This window comes from Pleurodeles waltl, chromosome 7, assembly GCF_031143425.1.
Source record: "Pleurodeles waltl isolate 20211129_DDA chromosome 7, aPleWal1.hap1.20221129, whole genome shotgun sequence".
Lineage (NCBI taxonomy): Eukaryota > Metazoa > Chordata > Amphibia > Caudata > Salamandridae > Pleurodeles > Pleurodeles waltl.
Window position 1 is genome coordinate 286,977,268 of NC_090446.1, and position 13,750 is coordinate 286,991,017.

Sequence of the window (13,750 nt, forward strand, 5' to 3'; positions counted from 1 at the left end):
ATTTCTTGCATTGGGATGTTTCCTAGAAAGGCCATGGTAGCACCTTTCTTTCTGGTTGAGTGTGCCCTTGGTGTAATGGGCAGCTGTCGTTTAGCTTTAAGGTAGCAGATTTGGATGCATTTAACTATCCATCTGGCTATACCTTGTTTTGAAATTGGGTTTCCTGCATGAGGTTTTTGAAATGCAATAAAGAGTTGTTTAGTCTTTCTGATGTTCTTTGTTCTGTCAATGTAATACATCAATGCTCTTTTGACATCTAATGTATGTAGTGCCCTTTCAGCTACGGTATCTGGCTGTGGAAAGAACACTGGAAGTTCCACTGTTTGATTTAGATGGAACGGTGAAATAACCTTTGGCAAAAATTTAGGATTGGTCCTTAGGACGACTTTATTTTTGTGTAGTTGTATAAAAGGTTCCTGTATAGTAAACGCCTGAATCTCGCTTACTCTTCTCAGGGAAGTAATGGCGATGAGAAATGCCACCTTCCAGGTTAGGAACTGTATGTCGCAGGAGTGCATGGGTTCAAAAGGTGGACCCATAAGTCCAGTTAGGACAACATTTAGGTTCCATGAAGGAACAGGTAGTGTTCTTGGTGGTATAATTCTCCTAAGGCCCTCCATGAATGCTTTAATGACTGGTATTTTATATAGGGAAGTTGAATAGGTAGTCTGCAGGTATGCAGATATTGCTGCAAGGTGAATCTTAATGGAAGAGAAAGCTAGGTTAGATTTTTGTAAGTGAAGCAAGTAACCCACTACATGTTCTGGAGTTGTGTGTAATGGTTGTTTTGATTAATATGGCAGTAGCAAACAAACCTCTTCCATTTACTTGCATAGCAGTGCCTGGTGGATGGCCTTCTTGCTTGTTTTATGACTTCCATACATTCTTGGGTAAGTTGTAAGTGCCCGAATTCTAGGATTTCAGGAGCCAGATTGCTAGATTCAGCGATGCTGGATCTGGGTGTCTGATCTTTTGGTTGTGCTGTGTCAACAGATCTGGCCTGTTGGGCAATTTGATGCAGGGTACCACTGATAGGTCTAGCAGCGTTGTGTACCAGGGTTGCCTTGCCCAAGTTGGTGCTATCAATATGAGTTTGAGTTTGCTTTGACTGAGTTTGTTTACCAGGTAAGGAAGGAGAGGGAGAGGAGGAAAAGCGTAAGCAAATATCCCTGACCAGTTCATCCATAGGGCATTGCCTTGGGATTGTTTGTGTGGGTATCTGGATGCGAAGTTTTGGCATTTTGCGTTCTCCCTTGTCGCAAACAAGTCTATCTGAGGTGTTCCCCAGAGTTTGAAATAAGTGTTCAGAATTTGGGGGTGAATTTCCCATTCGTGGACCTGTTGGTGATCTCGAGAGAGATTGTCTGCGAGTTGATTTTGTATCCCTGGTATAAACTGTGCAATTAGGCGAATTTGGTTGTGAATTGCCCAATGCCAAATTTTTTGTGCTAGCAGGCTTAACTGCGTGGAGTGCGTCCCTCCCTGCTTGTTTAGATAATACATTGTTGTCATGTTGTCTGTTTTGACGAGAATGTATTTGTGAACTATTATTGGTTGGAAAGCTTTTAGTGCTTGAAAAACTGCTAGAAGTTCTAGGTGATTGGAACGTACATCAAACAAAACTGCATATCATTGTCCTTGTATGCTGTGTTGATCGAGGTGTGCTCCCCACCCTGTCATGGAAGCATCTGTTGTTATTACGTATTGTGGCACTGGGTCTTGGAAAGGCCGCCCCTTGTTTAAATTTATGTTGTTCCACCACAGAAGCGAGAGGTAAGTTTGGCGGTCTATTAACACCAGATCTAGAAGGTGACCCTGTGCTTGAGACCACTGTGATGCTAGGCATTGTTGTAAGGGCCTCATGTGCAGTCTTGCGTTTGGGACAATGGCTATGCATGATGACATCATGCCTAGGAGTTGTAATACCATCTTTGCCTGTATCTTTTGTGTTGGATACATGCGTTGTATGATGGTGTTGAAATTTTGAATTCTTTGTGGACTTGGAGTGGCTACTCCTTTTGATGTGTCTATTATGGCTCCCAGGTATTGTTGTACCTTGCGTGGCAGAATTTTGGATTTTGTGAAATTGACGGTGAACCCTAGTTTGAAGAGGGTTTGTATGATATGATTTGTGTGATTTGAGCACTCTATTAACGAATGGGCCTTGATTAGCCAGTCGTCTAGATATGGGAACACATGTATTTGCTGCCTTCTTATGTGTGCTGCGACTACTGCTAGACATTTGGTAAAGACTCTTGGTGCGGTTGTTAATCCGAAAGGCAGTACCTTGAATTGGTAATGTATTCCTTTGAATACAAACCTTAGGTATTTCCTGTGCGATGGGTGTATTGGTATATGGAAATAAGCATCCTTGAGGTCTAAAGTTGCCATGTAGTCGTGCAGTTTTAGCAATGGCAATACTTCTTGTAGTGTGACCATGTGGAAGTGGTCTGATTTGATGAAAGTGTTCACTACTCTGAGGTCTAGGATTGGTCTCAGCGTTTTGTCCTTCTTTGGTATCAGAAAGTACAGTGAGTAAACTCCTGTGTTTATTTGTGTGTTTGGCACTAATTCGATTGCATTCTTTTGCAATAGTGCCTGCACTTCTATCTCCAGGAGATTGGAATGGTGTGTTGTTAAATTTTGTGCTTTTGGTGGTATGTTTGGAGGGAATTGTTGAAATTCTATGCAATAACCATGTTGGATAATTGCTAGAACCCAAGTGTCTGTAGTGATTTCCTCCCATGCTTTGTAATAATGACCTATCCTTCCCCCCACTGGTGTTGTGTGGAGGGGGTGAGTGACATGTGAGTCATTGTTTAGTAGTAGGGGTTTTGGGGCTTTGAAATCTCCCTCTATTTCTAGGGAATTGCCCTCCTCTATATTGTCCCCGAAAACCTCCTCTATACTGTCCCTGGTAAGTGGACGGTGTTGCTTGTGAGGTGCTGGCTTGTGTGCTTTGACCCCGAAACCCCCCTCGAAAGGGCGTTTTACGGAATGTGCTGTAATTCCCTCTGCTCTGCGGGGAGTAGAGTGCGCCCATGGCTTTGGCAGTGTCCGTATCTTTTTTGAGTTTCTCAATCGCTGTGTCCACTTCTGGACCGAACAGTCTTTTTCATTAAAAGGCATATTGAGAACTGCTTGTTGAATCTCTGGTTTAAATCCAGACGTTCGGAGCCATGCATGCCTTCTGATAGTTACAGATGTATTAATTGTCCGTGCAGCTGTATCTGCAGCGTCCATGGAGGAACGTATCTGGTTGTTGGAGATGGTCTGTCCCTCCTCAACCACTTGTTTTGCCCTATTTTGGAAGTCCTTGGGCAGATGTTCGATGAGATGTTGCATCTCGTCCCAGTGGGCTCTGTCATAGCGCGCAAGTAGTGCCTGGGAGTTCGCGATGCGCCACTGGTTTGCAGCTTGTGCTGCGACTCTCTTACCAGCTGCATCGAACTTGCGGCTTTCTTTATCTGGGGGTGGTGCATCTCCAGATGTGTGAGAGTTGGCCCTTTTCCTAGCTGCTCCTACAACAACAGAGTCTGGTGGCAGCTGTGTAGTGATGAAAACCGGGTCCGTAGGAGGCGGCTTATACTTTTTTTCCACCCTTGGTGTGATTGCCCTACTTTTGACCGGCTCCTTAAATATGTCTTTTGCGTGCCGGAGCATACCAGGGAGCATAGGCAGGCTTTGGTAGGAGCTGTGGGTGGAGGAGAGTGTGTTGAACAAGAAATCATCCTCGACCTGTTCTGAGTGGAGGCTTACGTTGTGAAATTGTGCTGCTCTAGCCTCCACCTGAGAGTACGCGGTGCTGTCTTCTGGTGGAGATGGCTTTGTGGGGAATGCCTCCGGGCTGTTATCTGACACTGGGGCGTCGTATAGGTCCCATGCGTCCTGATCTTGGTCACCCTGGCTCATGGTGGTGTGAGCTGGGGAGTGTGATGGAGTTTGTGCTGGTGAAACGTTAATCACGGGCGGAGGAGAGGGTGGTGGTGTAACTCTTTTCACCACTTTTGGTTGTGGTGCTTGTTCCGTCTGGAACTCCAACCTTCTCTTTCTCCTAATGGGGGGAAGGGTGCTTATTTTTCCTGTCCCCTGCTGAATGAAGATACGCTTTTGCGTATGGTCCACATCAGTTGCTTGTAGCTCTTCCTCAAACCTATGCTTTTGCATTTGGGAGGTTAGCGAGTGCTCTTCTGTATAAGAGCCTGAAGCTGGGTCGCTTGCAGTTTGTTTCGGGATCGAAACTTTGTCTGCGTGTTTTTTCGGCTCCGAGGTGACTTTTTTCCTTTTCGGGGCCGAAACCTCTCGGCGTCGATCTGTTTCGGTGCCGCTGTCTCGGCGTCGAGCCGTGTCCACACCGGCATCTCGGTGTCGAGGCTTGTCTCCAGCACTTTCTCGGTCCCGAGAAGGCTGCGTGCCGGTGTCTCGACCGGAGTCGGATGATCTCGGCACTGTTTGGGCCTTTTTCGGTGCCGACGGTCGGTCACCGAATTTATGGGTCGAGCCATGGCCTGGTGGCAGTGGCGTCCCCTGGGCCTTGTAAATGTTTCTTTGTGTGGTTTTCGACGTCTTACTCACGGTTTGTGTATCGTCGAATCCTTCGGAGTCTGAGTCTTGGATCGAGAAGGTACCTTCTTCTTCCTGTTCCTCGAACTCCCGTTGGGCTGTCGGTGCGGACGCCATTTGAAGTCTTCTGGCTCGACGGTCTCGGAGTGTTTTTCGGGACCGGAACGCACGACAGGCCTCGCAGGTGTCTTCGCTGTGCTCAGGTGACAGGCACAGGTTGCAGACCAAGTGTTGGTCTGTGTAGGGGTATTTATTGTGGCATTTGGGGCAGAAACGGAACGGGGTCCGTTCCATCGGCGTTCTTCAGCACGCGGTCGGGCCGACCAGGCCCCGACGGAGGATCGAAAAACTACCCCGAAGGGCACCGGAGCTCTTCGATCTTCGATGCGGTGTGGAATCTAAGTACGCCGATCCCGAACGCAACAATACCGACGAAAATCTTCCGAAATTAGCTAATTTTCCGTTCCGAAACTCGGAGCGACAGGAACACGTCCGAACCCGATGGCGGAAAAAAAACAATCGAAGATGGAGTCGACGCCCATGCGCAATGGAGACAAAAGGAGGAGTCACTCGGTCCCGTGACTCGAAAGACTTCTTCGAAGAAAAACAACTTGTAACACTCCGGCCCAACACCAGATGGCGAGCTATTGCAGAACATGCGTATCTACAGCGACAGATGCCATCGAACACAACATTTCTCTTTTCGCAACTTGAGACCAACATCAGCGATCCTTTGAAGAGCTTGGATTAACACTGTGTTATGCTCATCTATTGTTTTTCTAAATATTAATATGTCATCTTGAAAGTACATTATGTTGTCCATGTCCTTCTAAAATCATGCGCTGGAAAACACTTGCCGTTGATGATAATCCAAAGGGCAAGCAGGTGAACTGAAATGTACCCTCATCATTATAAAAGCAGTGAGTGGTTTTGACTTTTCATGTAGCCTAATCTGATGGCAGGCATTTTTTAGATCTAGTTTTGAGAAATACTTGCCCCCTTTTAACATAAGTACCAACTCATTAATATTGGGTAGAGGATATGTATCAGCCACTATGTTCTGATTCAATTATCTCAAATCAAAACAGAACCTCAATGTACCATCTGCCTTGCTTGCAATGACCACTGGTGATATTCAACTAGAAGTTTCCAGCGGCTCAATGATACCTTCTTGTAACATTTTTTCTATGAACTGTTTCACTCCTACTCTGACCATAATATGAACTTTCCTCAGCTTATGTTGAACGGGAATCGCTCCTTTTTTTTAGTAATATCTGATGCAGATAACCTTTCAATCTACCTAATTTATTGTCAAACACCTGCTCGAATGACTTCAAAATGTCAGATTTAGGTTCTCTTTCCATTACGATTACTTGTGGAGATGCTCTAGGATTAATAATGATGTGTAAATCATATTGATGTACCCAACCTAATATTGGCGGACCTTGTTCTGCTTCGTATACCTTTCCTCGATATTCCTGCCTCCAAATCCTATGACAACAACCATACACCCTACAATACCAATAGCCTCCCCCTGGAATCCAGCAGGTGATATATCTTTAGGTTATAAAGTTGTACCTCCCCACAATTTTTCATCAAGAGAATTTGGTAGGATGGAGTACATGGAACCTGTATCTAACATAAGTTGCACTTTGGGCCCATTAATGTTGAACAATGCTTTGGGTCTATTTCTCCTATGTTCCAAGTACACCCCTTCACTCCCCACACCTAATATCCTTTCACAACCTTCAATTGATTGCGGTGGAACTTCGGTGACACATGTAACTCTTACACGACTTGCTACTCTACACATACTAGCAAAATGTCCTATGCAACCACATTTTCTGCACTCTTTATTGTTTGAAAAGCAAAAATTTGCCTCTGAAGTTTGACTCGCACTACCACAACGATTGCAAGTCATGTTAACTTGTCTGGATGGTCCGTAATTTTATTAATATTGCCAGATTTCACTACAGTCAAGGGTTCCACCCTTGAGTTGCTTACAAGCCCCCATTTCAGAAACTTCTCCACCCTAATGGTTTTTCCAACTCTATCATACACAACTCAGATTGTTCTAACACTTTGGCAATACTAATGGTATGACTTAATGTGGAATGTTTCGCCACCCACAATCTCTCCTGAATTGTTATACTCTTACATTCCACAATCACTTGGTCTCTAATAAGTTCATATGTCCTGTCCCCAAAACAACACTTAATTAACAGTTCACATAACCTTGTTACAAACTCATCAATGTTTTTTTCCACTTTTTGATGTTGGGTATCAAACTTATATCTTGTCATGACAAGATTATCTTCTTTGACATCTAAAATCTCTACTCCCCGCCTGGCTTCTCTAAACACATCTTGAATGGGTTGACCATTAAGGTCAACTGCTATTGGTAAATACCTAAATACACGTTTGCTCTCATTGCCTTGTGCACTTAATAATAATGCTTTCTTTCTGGCTGGGTGAAAACCCTCTCCATCTAGGGCTTCAATATAATTATCGAACATATTATCTAATCTTCCCGTGGCATGGATGGTAAACCAGGTTGTACTGAGAAACATGGTGGTGGAGTCACTGTTACCTGAGAAGAACATGTATTTGTCACTTGAGTTGACTCACTGTCATTGCTTTCAGATGCATCCTTAGTTTGTCCAAAATGTGGTACTCTGTCTGTGTGGTGTACCAATATATAGTGACACTGTGCAAGGGGATAAAGAAACACTATTGTCACACACTGTTTAATAACAGGTTGCGCACTTCACCACTGCACTATATTAATAATTAAAAATTATATATCTGTCTCGCAGTGCGCTGTTGATTGTTGAATGTGCTGACCTTCTATGTGTGTGCACATCATCTTTGTAATCACTGTGGAGCGGAAACACAAGGTATGTGCATCACAGTTTATTCAAGCTTGACTGGGTATGTACACTGTGGTTGCTGTAAAGCAGGAATTTTAGGTGTGCGCATCAACATTTATTTATGCACGATTGGGTGTGCGCATCACCATTACTTCTCCTCACAGGATTCAGTATTCACGCTATTTTGAGCAGAAAATACAATCCACTCCAAGCCAAAATGGCCGCCACGTCCAATGCAGCCATGCGGTGCGCTGGATAAGCTAGACTGCATGTGGTGTAAAAACCTATCTAAGATGGCAGCCACTTACGTCAGTGACGTGACACGTCACTTCTAGTTTATAGTGTATCAATCGGCTCACTTACTTCTTCAATAGAAATCCTAAGGGTTTTCGCCTTTGTTACATCTGTTCGTCACCATACACCTTTTATATTACTTTTACCGGTGTCCAGCTACATTGTTCCACACTGTCTAGGGTCTTTTCAGTTAGCTCCGCTCCAGAAGTCGCAATGCAACTCCTCCTCTTTACAACATTGGCCGTGCACTCGTCGTCACATTGTTATAAAGAAGTACGCTGGCCACGATTCGAAGGGGAAGGTAAGTTGTGTTTAATGAGCAACTTCACAGAGCGAACCATCCCTTGCTGGCCACTGTCCTTAACTGTCCAAACAGGAATGTTCATCTCTTTTGAAACGTGGAATTCTGCTGCAGCAAAATTCCACTACATGATAGCAAAAGGCAGTAGCACGAGACAAGAGCATGACCTCAACACGCTATTTACTATACAACACATCTAGCTTGTTCCTGTCTTGCACAGCAATAGCAGCTGTGCCACGGATCCTTCTCTTAACCTATGCTCTAAAGCAGTATTTATCATGGTTTTTGCATTTTTTTCATCACAACTTCGAAACAGAAAATGGAAGGCCTATATATTTACCAATGGGAACTGTGTGTCTGCTCATTGTCAGCTAAAGTCTTTTTGCCCAGGAGCCCCCTGGCATTAGACTTCATCTGGCCTCCCATAAAAGCAGGAGTGAGGTGCAGATTCATCCCGAGGACCTGATCCACTCAGTCACTCACAATGGTTGCACGGACTTTTAGAATGAAAGAAGTCAGATGCCCAGCCAAGTCCCTGGACCTCTTATTGGCTGTGAATGCAGATGATTGACTATTACGACTCTTCACAGTCCCTAACCCTGAGTGACAGGGCTGCTGAAAAAACAGTTACCTACAGCTTAAATCAGTAGGGTTGCCAAGTATGTAAGTAGATCATTAAAGTTCAAACAGCTTGATTCTTAATACACAAGGTTTGCCATGACTCACTTTTAAAAGACTATGGGCCTGATTTAGATTTCAGCAGACGGGTTATTCCACCACAACTATGAATGATATCCCGTCAACTGAAATACAAATCCTATCATTTCCTATGGGATTTATATTTGTGCGGATGAGATATCTGTCAACGTTGTGACGGAGTACCCCATCCGCCGTAATCTACATCAGACCCTATATGACAAACTGGCTGTGGTAAAATGTATTGTAATTCAGTTTGACTGTCTGCAACCATCACAGTAGTCATTTTCATAATAGACCATTTCTTTGTAGATTTAGAACTAAAGTACAACGTGGATAACTGGTGATAATTTCAGCTTGCATTTGGCTATATAACCAGTTAGCATTAGCACAGAGAAAGAGTACATTGTGCAACTTATTTTTCTCATAATCTCCTTTTTTCATAGAAACAATAGCCTGCATCCAAGCAACTCTATCCAATGTCCCATACCAGAAAAACAAGCTTTACTCACAGTTTCCTCAGTTGCCCGTCAACGAGGCCGCTTCCTTCTACCAGAAGCCATCCGTCTTTCACCCATACTGGAAGAGGATTGGTGAAAGTGACCTCCACCTGAACTGGCTCATTCACTACAGCTTCACCATGTACCTTTTAGGGAGAATTAGAATTTTCAGATTACTTTGAACTCTTCTTCTGTGACGGCTTAGTTCATGTATCAACTTCATTTTATGTAATCAAATGGGCTATTCTTAAAGAAAGTAGGGTTAGGAAACCTTAAAACAAATGAATCAGCAAACAGGATATGATTTCAACTTTGCAGCAGTTGCCCAATGGATAAGTCTACAAGGGTGGATGAAAGAGCCTACTCTTGGCTACTGTAGGGTTATCTGCAAGTAAAATTAATTCACGGGGTCAATTAATCACTTTCATCTTCCCTGTATGAAGAGCGATACATTAAGGAGCAATTTTTGTGTTCATATCTGAATGGTCATAATTTGTCTAATCAAATATGAGCAACACTAAGTAGATCTTCCTGGGTCAATGTCTTCTTCATATGTGTAATGGACTGTAATGCAGAAGAAGAGAAGAATTAGTGCAAAAGATACCTGGATGGCACAGCAAAGACGAGGCAAATAAGGTGAGTTTCTGGCAAACTATGTTGCCCGAATCACTCTACGCTGACTGCACACCCGGACTGCGCTGCCACCAGTTGTGACTACTATCCAACAAGATAGTATCCTAACAGGTAGAACCAGATTTCCACATTATCCTGTTAATGTCACAAAAGTACCACCAGGACTCTGTGCCTGGGGAAAGGGCTAAGGAAAAGCCTTTGAGCTTAGACTGTCTACGTTGTTTGTCTCTGGTTGTCTGAGTGAGCCACATCAAGGAACCTTGAGCCAGATGTATTAAAGGGGTCTACCCATTCTGTGTCTAAGGGAAAATGTGTTTGTACATATGGCCCTTTATTCCTGTGTAGTTGTAGGAGCTGCAATCTGATTGTGCCTGATGGGATGTCCCTATGCTAGTGCTGCTTGATTTGAGTTATTCTCTGCCCAAGGCTGAACAAGAAGCCCTACAGGAACATAGTAGTCAGAGAGCATATCTAAAATGTTATTTTGGTGCTTTGTGGATGGGGCAGGCTGCAGTGACAAAGAAACATGTCCTGCAAAAGGAGGCACAGCACAGACAAGAAAAGCAACAGAATGAATTGCAACCGGACACAAGGGTCCAATACTCTGCTGCATTGGTGGGATCTTTTAAAATTGGGACTCACCAGTACATGCCCCACCACTCTAGTTCTACAAGTAGTGCTAAATTGGCAAAACTCCCCCTGTCATCATACTCAACACACAGGGATATTCAGAATGTGGAAGCATGTTAATAATTTGCATCATCTCCTTTTGGTAATCTGATTTCTACGGCTAATCATTTTTTTCTCACTGTGCTGTGCCACAACAGATAGGGAACAACCACAGGCAAATCAGCTTGGTCATGCATGCCTCAGTAGGGACTTGACCAGCCTGAATCATTTACCCCATCCCCTCTGAATTGAAAAATAAACAGCAACGAAGTTTAGCTTTTTTTGGTACTCTATAGAGAGTAAAAGCCGTGGCTCTGTAGCTCACTGATCTCAGGGACTTGCCAGACTTAGGACATCTCACTGAGAAAAACAAAAATGTGTCGGGAGGAAAGCTTGAATTAAAATTTCCCTGGGCTTCATTCCATTAAGCCTTTTTTACAGTTTCTCTACAGACAGATACCAACCAAATATTCTACGTTATCAAGCAAACACAACTAGTCCACATCCCTTACGAATGGGAAAACAGGCAATCCCAACAGGCTTTAACCATCCTGCGCCTCTTTAGTGACTTGCAGCTGTAGTCCTATGCCAACAGATTCATGGCACCAAATCTGAACATACACATCACACTTACTGTACCTCACTGAAAAACTGAAGCCATACAAATCTCACTCTGAACGGAACACACAAAGCAGCACTGTGACATAACAAAGGCCCCAGCAGCTCCCGCCGTGCGGGGGCCCAAGCTCCAGGTGGCTCCCTCAGCACAGTACACTGTGCACAGGTTGCAGACCTCCGACTGGGTCCAGGGGTGAGGGGGCCCCCTCCAGGTACTTTGCAGGGGGCCCCCCTCAAGTTTTGTTACATCACTGCAGCCGCAGCCCACTTTCTGCCTTATTGGTCTTCATCAATGAGGTGCTGTAAGTGTAATCAGCCAAGGGACCTTCGTCTGAAGGCACCCATCACACTTGAGGCATCATGTGGAGAAAAACAACAAAGTGATGGTTGGAATGCTTGAATTAGTCTCTGCTCCTAGTACATGCTGTACAGAAAAATTATGATTCACTGTTTTTGTGCCTGCTGTGCTATAACACACTGCGACCAACCTTAAGGTAATATACAATCTGCATATATGTATGAAAATCGGCTTTACACAAACACTGTACCTATTGATGTGGTCTAAAAAAGGCAACACGTCTGGGTTTGCTTTTGTTTCCTTATAGAATGGGGCAGGGAGTGCTGCCAAGAGTAATTAGCTGTTAGTTGAAGCATGCTGAGTGGCAGAGTAGGCAGAAAAATTGTTCTGGAATGCAGCTGATGCAATTAACAATAAACCACAGTGATACAAGTATTCCATCCATTCGTTTGTTTTTTCAGGTTTATTCTTGCTGAGAATGATGGTTATGATTATACGTTGATACCATAGCTCACTCTATCGGACCATATAAACTTCACTTTACTGTTGAGTCCAAACAAAGCAAAATAGTCAGAGTGGCTTGTGCTCCCACTCAGAAGAGGCGTGGCTTTGGGGCATGGCTAGGTGCCAACGCAGGATGGCTGCTATTCCGTGAGCTCCAGAGTGGCAGAGAAGAGGGGATGGGTTGATGTGCATTTTTAAACATCAGACAGAGTACGAAAGCAGTGGAATGATGTTGGAAATCTTCCTGTCCCTGCAGATTAATTTTTAAAAGAAACACGGACGAGCTTTACTACATTTTTCAAGTGACTTTGCAGCGGGTGCTGAAGAGGAGATAGCACCTGCCATCTTGCTTTCAGTTTTACCTCGGCAAGGTTTGCTTTCCACAGACAAATGCTACCTGCTTCACTTGGAATAATTGGAGCATTTATCTAATGGTGACGACTACTTCTGTTGTCCCTCCTTTTACAGTCATTTATATCTTTTCAAGGGATATCATGCTGTGTGAGCTCTAAATATTATATAAGCACTATTATTATATATTACTGAACTGTGGCATTTATGGGCAGATCCAGGAATCTTCAAATATCCACCAATAAAATACAAAATAATACATTTTCTTCATGTGGAAAAAAGAGTTACTCAGGTGGAATGGAGAGTTGAGGCCCTGGAAGACACTGCACTGTTACAATCTGAAATCAATTCATTAAGGAAACATGCTGAAAACATGGAAAACCCCAGCAGAAAAAAATCTGCGTATATATGGCTCAGCTGAAGGCTCAGATCCTGCGTCATTTTTCAAAACATTTCTACCCAAAGTTCTAGATCTACCTTTATCACGTCCTTTGAAAATACAAAGAGCTCACAGACGTGGTCATCCTTCACAGTTTGCTTCAACTACTCAGGAGCCCAGAGGAGTAACAGTTTACTTTTTAAAATATCTTGATGTACTCAAAGTTATGAAAGCTGCCAAAACTAGAGGTTAAATTTCATAGTCTGGATCCAGTCTCTTCTTTGCACAAGGTTTTGCTAAATCTACAGTGGTCAAGCAGCTTTCTTGATATGCACCGGGTACTGCGATCTTTGAATGCTAAATTTGGCCTTTTTTACCCCTGCTTGTATAAGATGACTTATAATAATTAAACTACCCCCTACGAGGATACTGCTCTTGTGCAGAAATTCATTGATGACTGCAGGGGTAAAACGATGGATACAACCAGAGCTACTGTTAATTTCTCTTCCTAAAAAAGGAAGCCTTAATTCTTATATTATTCTTGCTTTGTTCATTTAATAATTTGTTTAGTAAGTCTGTCATTTGATTGTTTGATTGTTTAATTTTTCTCTGTCCCCTTTCTTAGGTATGATCCATATGTGCACCAATACTTGTGACGGAGTTGTGTGCGGTCTAGTCTCTCCCCTCATGTCACCTGCTTTAGGGTTGTTTGGTAGTGTCATCATCATCATGTGGTTCCACCACCCACACTTCTTTGTTATGTAGGTATGTTTTTTTGTGTTAGTTTTACTCTTCTATTCCTACATCTCTCTGTTTCTCATTCTTATAGTTCTGTTTTATTCTTTCTTCCTCTATAACTTATTCACTTTGCCTTTTCTACAATTTCATTTTAATCCTTGCTGTATTATTCTTCCTACATATCTCACTATTGCTTTCTTCGTTACAATTGTTATTACTTATACAGTATCAATTTTTGGAGTGTCATTTTTATTTTCCTTATATTTATTATGTTCCAGATTTCTCATTACATTCTAGATGCCATTACGAATAATTTCTTGGAATGTTAAAGGTTTG

General features: G+C 43.2%; 1 protein-coding gene across 3 annotated transcripts in view; it reads right to left on the bottom strand.

The window, feature by feature from the left end:
• The window catches only part of LOC138304022 (protein-glutamine gamma-glutamyltransferase 6-like), a 418,261-nt gene that overhangs the window by 45,705 nt on the left and 358,806 nt on the right, over positions 1–13,750 (bottom strand). For all 3 annotated transcript variants that reach the window (XM_069243672.1, XM_069243674.1, XM_069243673.1), the window contains one exon: positions 9,237–9,370. In XM_069243672.1, coding sequence (XP_069099773.1) covers positions 9,237–9,370 — 134 coding nt within the window. The remainder of the gene's footprint in view (positions 1–9,236; positions 9,371–13,750) is intronic.